We start from the raw sequence: 11316 nt of genomic DNA, 5'->3' as shown, positions 1-11316 counted from the left end.
AAAAACTAAGTATATTGAATTAATAAGGATTAAATTGAAGTCAAAACATAATTTATAGGGAAAAATCGAGATTAAAAAAAACTATTCCGGGATCAAAACGCAACACGCGCATAACATGGGGGACTAAAAGGGAAATTTTCCCTACCCCCAAAACGCGGCGCTTTGATGCAGACTTAATTGAAACAGAAATAAAATGGGAGACAAAATTTAAAAGGAAATAAAATACAAAAAGGACCGGACCGAAACGCGCTATACAATCAGAGGGACCATTTGCGCAAATATCCCTCAGAAGCAAAAACACTCGGATCCTTCCCTTGGGTAGGGCCACCGCGCGGGTCAAGGGCCACCAAACGGCGTCGTTCTAGTGCTATGGATCTTAGCTCAAAACGGTGTCGTATTATACTATTATTTAAACAAAAAAAATTTAATAAAAAAACATTTGCAGCCTGAGTTTCTAAAAAAAATTGTTGCTCTTGTTCTCTGCTAGGGTTTCAACCCTAGCCTCTATGCCACCGTCCGTCGCTCATCTGCCATAGCTCCACCAATAATGGAGATTTGAGCCGACGAGAAGTCCACGAATCTATGGTAAGTCCCTCACTTCCCCTTTTGTTATTCCACGAAACAAAACAGAGAAAAAAAAAGAAAAAGAAAAAAATTGAACGAGAAAAACATAAGGAAAAAAGAAAAAATATATATTAATCACCTTTTTGAGGATTTTGATTTCGTTTTTTCTTTTCTATTCATTCCCCCTTTTAGAATACAGAAACAGGGTTTTCATAACCCCAAAAATCATATTTTACAAACTATTTTTCCTCCTACTTTTTTACTTTTAGATTCTTTTAGGCTATTTTGCAGGTACAATAACGTGGCAAAGACACGGAGAGGCGCGGTGCAAAAGCGGCGGGCGAAGGCTTGGTTGGTGTTGGGCTCATGGCATGGCTATTCTTCGCTAGGGTTCTAATTTTCTGCTTCTGTTTTGTTTTTGGGCTGATTCGGGTTTTTGGGTTTTTGGGCTTGCAGGCTAAATTAGATTTAAGTTTTATTGGGTTTTGTAAAAAACAAAATTGGACTGGGCTTTTAGTAATGGATTTTAATTTTTATTTGTACGGGCCCGAGCAAAATGGGCTATTACAGTTGCCCCTTTTTGCTCGTTATCGTGTAATGAGAATGGAGCAAAGACTAAAAAATGGCCAATTTTGTCTGGTCATGCGAGATCTTGGTGCTCTTCTTCTTCAAGCAACCTTTTTCAAACCTACTGCATCTTCAGAGGTATAGGAATTGGTGCTTCGATCTACTCCACTGCAATGTTAGAGAGATAGGATTTGTAGCTCTTCGAGGGAACATTTGCTATCTTCAGTCTGCTCCACTGCAACTTCAGGGAGATAAGACCTGACGCGATCTACTCTATTGCAACTTCAGAGAGATAAGATCCATCATTTTAATCCGTTCCACTGCAACTTCAGGGAGATAGGATTGGTTTCTTCAATCTGCTCCACTGCAACTTCAGGGAGATAAGATTAGTTTATTCAGTCTATTCCGCTGCAACTTTAGAGAAATAAGACTTGTAACTTTAATCCACTCCACTGCAACTTCAGAGAGATAGGATTTTTGGTTTTAATCTGCTCCACTGTAACTTCAGGGAGATCAGATTGGTTTATTTGGTCTGCTCCACTGTAACTTCAGGAAGATAAGACCTGATGCGATCTGCTCTACTGCAACTTCAGAGAGATAAGATCCATCACTTTAGTCTGCTCCACTGCAACTTCAGAGAGATAGGATTATTGGCTTCAATCTGCTCCGCTGCAACTTCAGGGAGATAAGATTCGCCATCTTTAGTCTGCTCTACTGCAACTTCAGAGAAATAAGATCCATCACTTTAATCCGCTCCACTGCAACTTCAGAGAGATAGGATTATTGGCTTCAAACTGCTCCGCTGTAACTTCAGGGAGATAAGATTCGCCATCTTTAGTCTGCCCCACTGCAACTTTAGGGGGATAAGACTGGATGCGATCTACTCTCTGCATCTTCAGTGAGATAAGATCTGTAGTTTTAATCTGCGCCACTACAACTTCAGGGAGATAAGATTATTGGCTTCAATCTACTCCGCTGCAACTTCAGGGAGATAAGATTCGCCATCTTCAATCCGCTCCACTGTAACTTTAGGGAGATAGGATTTGCTATCTTCAATCCACTCCACTGTAACTTTAGGGAGATAAGATTGGTTTATTCAGTCTACTCCACTGCAAATTCAGGGAGATAAGACTGGATGCGATCTGCTCTACTGCAACTTTAGAGAGATAAGATCTGTGGTTTTAATCCGCTCCACTGTAACTTTAGGGAGATAGGATTTGTGGTTTCACCAATCTGTTCTCTAGGAAACATGACCTGTAGAATCCATTTTATGAACCTAATTATGTCTAGTGATTAGGATGTCATGATCAGAATGAATCAAATGCTCCTAACTAGATGTGTATGAATGATATTTGCATGAATGCAGAATGTCATGAAAATGATCTTTTAAGGTTTGAGTTATCATTGCTCGTTGTTTATTAAGGCTCAATCATTAACGTGTTCTTGTTTGGCTAGTATCTCCAAAGAAACACTCATCTAATCAAATTGCCCCTACTGTAACCTCAAGGTTTAACCGTACTTCTAAGTCACGAGTCTTGTGCTATTGAGATCCGGGGTATAAAATTTGACACTTTTTCCATCCTCTCCTACTGCAATTCAAGAGTATTGGATGTGAATCTTTTTAGTCTTTCACACCATTCCCAGGGTGTCATACCAAATGCTCATGCACAAATGAAGAATTTTCTTCTCCAAGGAAATCTCTTCTTATTGCTTGGTGATTATTGCTTGCTTGTTCATTGAAGCTCTGATATCTTGTCATTTTGTTCAATCAATGTTTTTGACAACAAAATAGAGAAAGTCTTAATTTAAATTCTTCCTTCTCAGATTTCCAACCTGTAAACTTGGTGCGTTTTAAACAATAGTTCTGTTTCAGGTTCCTGTATTATTTAGAAACTTCTAGGGTAATATGCAAAACTTCTCTTGTGAAAGTTTTATTAGTCCATTAATCATTATTCCAATGCAACATGCTTGCAAAAGATTATAACAATGGGTAAGAATAGAATTGATTTAGAGCATGGATCCGAAATTAATAAATTATCAAGGATAGTAAAGAAGGATAACAAATAAACTGATTAAGAATGTGTATCTTGGAAAAGAATGAAGTGTTCCAAGAATAAAAAATTCAGTATAAATAGTATGAAGATTAGATGCCCCAGATATCGTAGCTTGAACTTCTCTGTACAAACTTTCTGAAGATCATTCTGAGTTTGACATGTGTTTAGGAAATCTACAGTACTTTGTCGATGCCCCAAGATGTCACCTACCCCTTCCTGTTGATTCAAGTATAGCAAGATCACTATATGCCCCAATCTAATCAAAATTTGAATTGCTCTGATCACCTCCTGCCCCATTTTGATCAACATTTGAGCCGCCCTTTTTGGGTTTTCAACTCAAATCCCCTTTGGTCTTAAGGCGCCCTTTGCGGGTTTTCACCTTGACCTCTTCATTTTATTTTTCTTTTTTCTTTATTATTATTATTTTTTTTTTTAGACTCAAAGCTCCCTTTGCGGGTTTTCACCTTAGTCTTTTTTTTAACTGTTAGGACCCAAGGCGCCTTTTGCTGGTTTTCACCCTGGTCCCTTCTCCTTCTTCAGGTGAAGTACTTCTTGACTGAATCTAAGTTTACAGGGTCTGGCAAGATTTTACCATCCATCTCACTCAAGATCAAAGCTCTTCCCGAAAAGGCCTTCTTTACAATGTAAGGACCTTTCCAATTTGATATCCTATTGTATAGGAATGATCTTTTCAACAATAGGTCTCCCTCGTGGAATTCTTGGGGATGAACCTATTTGTTATAGGCTCGCATCATTGGTTTTTGGTACATCTGACCATGATGAATAGCTTTTAGCATTTTTCCTTTTATCAGGTTCAACTGATCACATCGCGATTGGATCCATTCTACTTCATTCAACTCTAGCTCAACTAATACCCAGAAAGAAGAGATTTCTAATACTCGGAGAGAAGATATTTCTACTTCAATGGGTAAAACTACCTCCCTCCCATGACCAAAGAGAAAGGTGTTGCCCCGGTGGAAGTCTTGATAGATGTTTGACAAGCAAGAAGGGCAAATGGTAATTTCTCATGCCAGCCCTTGTAAGTCTGAGTCATTTTTTCGCAATCTTCTTATTATCTATTTCTGGGTGATACAGTGATGAATTGCGATGTTTGAGTTTGAATTGATTATAGACCTCAGCTATCATGCTAACGCATTTACCGATACCATCTTTTCTGGAATTCTATAACGGCATATGATGACATTGGCATATTTAGCAGCCTCTACCCGTTTGATGAAGTAATTAATTATCTAAAAAATGAAGCAATGCCCATTAGAAGCCTTCGATGATGATGACGTCCAGGCCCCATTTTACTCAAAATTTGAGTCGCCCTTTTCGGGTTTTCAACTCAAATCCACCTTTGGTCACAAAGTGCCATTTGTGGGTTTTCACGTTGCCCTCTCCTTTTTCTTTTCTTTTCTTTTCTTTTTCTTTTTCCTTTTCTTTTATTTTTCCATCATTTTTATTTTCATTTTCATTTTTTTGATTTTTTTGATTTTTTGATTTTTTTAAACTCATAGGATTAGGCAAGTCCTTGTTATCCCTTTCGATCAGAATCATTGCTCTTCCAAATAAAATATTTCATACAAGATCCTTCCCATCCACTTTCATTTTGTATGTGAATGATCTTATTTGGTATCAGGTTTCTTTCATAGAGCTTTCTGGGCGAGATTTGCTTTTGGTGCATTTAACTATGACGGAAAACTTTGGATCTTTCTCTTCAATTAAGGTAAAATCTAACAAAGAATGTGGAGAGATGGCAACTCAACTTCAACGGGCAAAGCTATGATAAGTCAAAGAGAAAGGCGTTGTCCCGGCAAAGAATTTTCACTGCATCGCTCATGATGTTAATCTTGAACATACTGTAAATTTCTGATATCGTGCTGTTGTTCAGATTACAATATCAGTGTTTAACCCGGGCATATCCTATTATGACCATGCGAAGACATCCTTGAACTCTTGAAGTAACTTAACAAGGTCTTGCTTTGCTTCTTCGGTTATGCATGTTCCCTTAAGGTCACAATCTCCATTGTCTCATCAGGAGGTAAAATTTCCTTCCTGCTCTACCATCCTTAACAAGTCCTGAGATATGCTACAATCTATGTCATTTTCAAAGTCATGAGATCCCTCTAAACACATGCCTCACTCAAAAGGAAATTCTGAGTCTATAGCAGTGTCACTCATGTCATTGATATCTGGGGACCTATACTAGGCACCAAAGAATATACAAAAGAATGTATGAATTTGTACAATATGATTATGAATGAATGAAAGAATGATGTGGAAGAGAATCCAAAAGAATGAAAGAATAAATATTTGAAAAGAATGAAAGAATATTGGCTAAAAAATGAATGTAAAGATGTATTTTATTAAAATAATTATCCGCGTGTTTTTGCTTCTGAGGGATATTTGCGCAAATAGTCCCTCTGGTTGTATAGTGCGTTTCGATCCGGTCTTTTTGTATTTTATTTCCTTTTAAATTTTGTCTCCCATTTTATTTCTGTTTCAATTAAGTATGCATCAAAGGGCCTTGTTTTGGGGGCAGAGAAAGTTTCCCTTTTAGTCCCCCATGTTATGCGCGCATTGCGTTTTGATCCCGGAATAGTTTTTTTTAATCTCGATATTTCCTTGTAAATTCTGTTTTGACTTCAATTTAATCCTTATTAATTCAATATACTTAATTTTTGTTTTTTAAATTCATTTAAATATTTACTATTCCATTTTTATTTAATTTTAAATCTAATATTTTTTGGTGTTTAAACTTAATATTATTTTAGTTTTATTATTAATATTGTCTAATTTATTGTACATTATTATCTTAGATTTATAATGCATTATTATTTGTAATTTATCAATATTATTATTTTAAATTCATCATTAACATTATTTAAATTTATCATGTATATTTATCTTAAATTTATCATTAATATTATTAAATTTATCATATTATATTATTTTGAATTTATCACGTATTATTATTTTCAGAATAATCATCAAAATTTTTAATTTTATTATGTATTATACTATTATTTAAACAAAAAAATTTTAATAAAAAAACATTTGCAGCCTGAGTTTCTAAAAAAAAATTGCTGCTCTTGTTCTCTGCTAGGGTTTCAACCCTAGCCTCTATGCCATCGTCCGTCGCTCCTCCGCCATAACTCCGCCAAGAATGGCGATTTGAGCCGACGAGAAGTCCACGAATCTATGGTAAGTCCCCCACTTCCCCTTTTGTTATTCCATGAAACAAAACAGAGAAAAAAAAGAAAAAGAAAAAATTGAATGAGAAAAACATAAAGAAAAAGAAAAAAATATATATTAATCACCTTTTTGAGGCTTTTTTCGTTTTTTCTTTTCTATTCATTCCCCCTTTTAGAATACAGAAACAGAGTTTTTATAATCCCAAAAATCATATTTTACAAACTATTTTTCCTCCTACTTTTTTGCTTTTAGATTCTTCTAGGCTATTTTGCAGGTACAGTGATGTAGCGGCACACGTGGAGGCATGGTGCGCAAAGGCGGCTGGAGGCGAACTTGGTCGCTATTGGGCTCGCGGCGGCTGAAACTGTTGCTGCTAGGGTTCTAATTTTCTGCTTCTGTTTTGTTTTTGGGCTCATTCGGGTTTTTGGGTTTTTGAGTTTTTGGGCTTGTGGGCTGAATTAGATTTAAGTTTTATTGGGTTTTGTAAAAAAAAAAAAACTGGACTGGAGTTTTAGTAATGGATTTTAATTTTTATTTGTACGGGCCCGGGCAAAATAGGCTATTACATATATAATAAACATTAACTCTATTACAATTTAAATTTATTTAATTTTAAAAAAATAATATAACAACTAAATTGATTCATTTAATAATAATAATAATTTAATCCAATCTCTTCCAAATACTTTAGGAGGCGTTTGGTTGGGGGGAATGCATGCGTATTCCCCTATGCAACGGGCCCACTACCAAACGGCTGTTTGGTTCGCTGTATTCGGATTCCCCCCGAATCGGTTACTGGCCTATTACCCTCATTGCGCGTAATAGGCATTCGCTCCCTCAACGCCGATTAGCTATTCCGCCCCCTTTTCATCTTTTGTTTTCCATTTTCTACCCACATCATAAAGTTTCCATTTTCTGCCCGATTCTCCCACGTTTTCTTGCACATGTAATTTCTTTTCCCTTCCACTCACTCTGCCATCGGTTCTTGTTCATCGTTCCTTTTATTTTCTTCATTTTATCAAGAACGAAAAACCGATTTGTGGAGGAATTTTCACTGTTCCCTAAAATCGATTTCCCTTTTCTTTCCAAATGTATTTTAGCAGCTCGCACTCTTCTTCGATTTCCTCATTACAGGTTAGTTTTCCTTTGGCTCAAATCGCCAATATTTGTTTCTGTTGTCAGATAATTTTGCGCTTTTCTTTGATGCATGTTCGATTTACAAAATTGTTCAATCCTTAAGCTAAATAGTTTTATGGGTTGCGTTGTGATTGAAAAATTGTTCAATCCTTAAGCTAAAACTGTTTGTATTGCAATATTTGTTTCGGTTCTTGTTTATTACAAAGAATTGAAGGGGAAAAAATTGACATGCTTTTGCATTGTGATTGTGCTCTTATCTCGTTTTCTGGGTTTGCCTTATTTTTTTATATGTATTTTGTTCCAAAGGTTTTGCCTTTTTCCATATCTTTTACCAGTATTGATTGATTGTTCTTGGAATTTCACTTATTGGGTGTACCAAATTCTGGATTTTTGTGTGTTTATATCTGTTGGTTAATGAGGTTTTCGTTGGTTCGTTTGATACTGATTCAGATATTAGCTTCTTGTTGTTAGTGACTAGAAGATGAAACTGGAAATTGTTGCAATTGTTTTGCTATTGTTCTTGATTTGTTCTGGTTCCTGCTTGTTTTGGGGATTATTAATTGAAAGTATAGTAGGATATAGTTCTGCTCTTCTTTAGATTTTGAAATCAAATGCTGGATATTGGATGACTGACACAAACATGGAATTATTATCATAGGAAAATGTCTAAAAGTCAAAACAACTGAAGTGTTTTACCATGCTGTTAGAATCATGTGATTGCTAATCAAGTTGTTTCAGATTCCATAACTATTGCTTGCATTGTGCAAGGAATGCTTGGCAAAAGCTGGGGAACATGAGTCCAGAGGCGGCTATGGAGCAGTATGTTGCCCTTGTTTCAGATAAAGTTCCGGGGTGGACGAAAGATACTTCCGATGTGAGTCTCTTGTAGGCTTTGTTTGATTTCTTTGGTGACTTCTTTTACCGAGAATATTTTGGATTGACACGAATATTTGTATAGGGAGAGCGGAAATTAGAATCTGCAGACCAAGGCGTTGCTGGTTCTGTGGCTCCTGATATATATTCATTTCCAGATAAACATGCCATTTTTATTCATGAAAGGTGGTTTGATATTGGCAATCCTCTATTATCTTTTCACTAATGTCATTATTTATCACACTGAAAATGTTGAGCCACTTGTTTCATGTCCTGTAGGAATGCAGACTCGAATACTGCTCCAGCAGGTGGTGACATAACTGAGAGCGTAAGCCTTGAGAAGCAGGTATATATTTCATTTCGCCTCCTCCCTTTGGAACGTATGTAGAATGAAAAGGACACTAGAGGACCTAAATGTCTCGAGATTTATAGTCATATATAAAAAATACGTAAAACACCGAGCTCTTAAGGAGGACACTAGAGGACCTAAATGTCTCGAGAATATTGTCTTTTTATATATATATTTGATGGTTTGAAATTATTTATATCAAATGATGTTAAGATGTTTTTAATTATTTGGAAATTTGATGGGCATGATCTGCTTGAATAATTTTTCTTGAAGTACCCATGTCCAGCACTTGTGTCCAACATACTGACTTTATAGCTCAATTCACATGTTTTCTGTTGCCTTAGACCTTGTCATGCTACTTCTAGCAACAAAGTGCTACTTTATTATCTATGTTTAGATAATTATACATAGAATGTATAATTTTAGATTATTATACATAGAATGTCCTAATAAAGATATCAAGAATTTCACACTACACTTTATGCACAAATCTGAGTGTTGGTTATCTAATTGAGCATTGAAATGCATAGCTATTTATGGTCACTTGCACTTGTTTTCCCCTCCATTTGAGGTTTGCATTTTCTTTGAGACCATAATGTAGTTAGAAATAAATAAAAAACAATCTCTGTCTTTTACAGCAACTTCTGTAATCCTTTGGTTGAAACTCATGAACTATTCAGAGATGTGAAACTGTCAAATTGTATACGGTCAGAATTTGATGCATGTCTGTGTGTGTATGTATTGTTTGATTGTATAATTTGGAAATAGTGAAAATGTAGCTATGCCATGTTCTATATTTTTCTTATTTCAGGGGCTATAGATTTAAACATAACTGGTAGGCATGTGTTCTGTTTTGATGTGTCTTGTTTGAATGTGTTCTGTTTTGATGTTGTCAATATTTCTATCAGAAGCATATGTTCTGTCATCCAGCTTTAATTCTAGTTTATTCTTGTGCTTTTCATTTGCTACATAGAACTTAAGTAGGTTACAATAATTTTTAATAGGTACATTGTGAAGTAAGAGGGAGTCTTGAACCTTGAGATGTGGGGAAACCTTGAGATCAATTGAATGTGGGGAAGAACTTTGCAGATTTAAGAGCCTTACCAAGATCAATTGGAAACCTTGAGATGCTTGAAGAGTTGGACATAAGTGACAACTAGATCAAAGTTTTACCCGATTGTTTCAGATTATTGTCGAAATTGAGAGTTTTCCGAGCTGATGAGACTCCCTTGGAAGTTCCACCAAGAGAAGTAATCAAATTGGGTGCTCAGGTAATGCTAATCTGGCTACAAATTTAACTTGCTGGGACCTTTCCTGTTTGATTTCTTATGAGCTACTAACTCATTCAACTTCTTTCTACATAAGGTTGTTGTTGAGTTCATGGCTGATCTCGTTGCCAAGAGGGATACCAAGGCAGCACCACCAAAGAAGGAGAAAGGTTTTTGGTTCAGGATTTGCTCGATTAGTTGGCCGTTCCGGACTGCAAATACGGATGACAACATGTAACCAATGAATTACTACTACAGTTTTTTCTTTTTAGCCCCTTGTATATATCTCAAAAATGTTTTGGTTTCTTGTCAAAATGTGTGTGTGTGTGTGTTTATGCCAGTTCCATTACTTTGTAAATTATTTGTGAGATTGGTGAGCTTTTCTGCAAAGTTCAAAATCCTGATTGCTTGCAAGTGTTTTCAGATTCAAGTGAAGTGAAAAACCTACAATTGTAAACCTTTTGGCATCTATTTTATAGCATCCAAATTCTACTTTTAGTATAAATTTATATTTTATAGCAGAAGTCAGAAGAATATCAAAAGATGGAAGAGAAAGCTTCAAATTTATATTCAACCTTATGGGAAATTGAAGGTTTAACCGACGATCAGCGGTATCGAGCTTTGCTTAAAATTCCAGAACATCCAACTCAAATGATCGTTTTCTTTAGTTTACCTTCTGTTGCGCGATTGGAATGGGTCAGAAGATTTCTTTCTGACCCATAAAAAATCAATGTTCAAACTTTTTGATGTTGTATACAACATATGGATTATGATGTAGAATTTTATTTTCATCTAACATTTTCTTAATATAAGTTAATTATGTTTATGCAGAATATCACACTCAAGTTATATTTTGATTTTAGTTAATTCATATAAGAACATTTTATTATTAAGAATTTTATGAAATTATATATCATTATTAATTTATATTTAATATTAATTATTTTAAATTGTATAAATTCATATAAGAAAATTTATTATCAAGAATTTTATGAAATTATATATTATTATTAAATTATATGTAATAATAATTATTTTAAATTGTAAAAATTCATATAAGAAAATTTATTAGTTATAATTATTTTAAATTTATTAAATCATATATTTTAATTAAAATATATTTAATATTAATTACTTCAAATTATCTTTTATAGTATCATATATTATGATTTGAGTAAATTCATATAAGAATATTAATTTTTAAGAATTTTATTAAATCATATATTTTAATTAAAATATATTTAATAATAATTATGTTAAATTATCTTTTATAGTATCATATATTATGATTTGAGTAAATTCATAT

The 11316-nt window shown here is 34.7% G+C and overlaps 1 protein-coding gene across 1 annotated transcript; it reads left to right on the top strand.

Annotated features, from left to right (window-relative positions):
* Positions 1–7098: 7098 nt before the first annotated feature.
* LOC128036123 (uncharacterized) lies at positions 7099–10515 on the top strand. The gene is made up of 6 exons (XM_052626998.1): positions 7099–7517; positions 8259–8394; positions 8479–8579; positions 8673–8739; positions 9747–10013; positions 10108–10515. Exons 1-5 carry the CDS (start codon positions 7099–7101, stop codon positions 9780–9782), a joined length of 759 nt encoding a protein of 252 aa, XP_052482958.1. The 3' UTR covers positions 9783–10013; positions 10108–10515.
* Positions 10516–11316: the final 801 nt, after the last annotated feature.

This window comes from Gossypium raimondii, chromosome 13 (genome assembly GCF_025698545.1).
Source record: "Gossypium raimondii isolate GPD5lz chromosome 13, ASM2569854v1, whole genome shotgun sequence".
NCBI classification, from domain to species: Eukaryota; Viridiplantae; Streptophyta; class Magnoliopsida; order Malvales; family Malvaceae; genus Gossypium; species Gossypium raimondii.
Note: the sequence above shows the minus strand (reverse complement) of the source record. Positions and strands in the feature narration are given on the sequence as shown.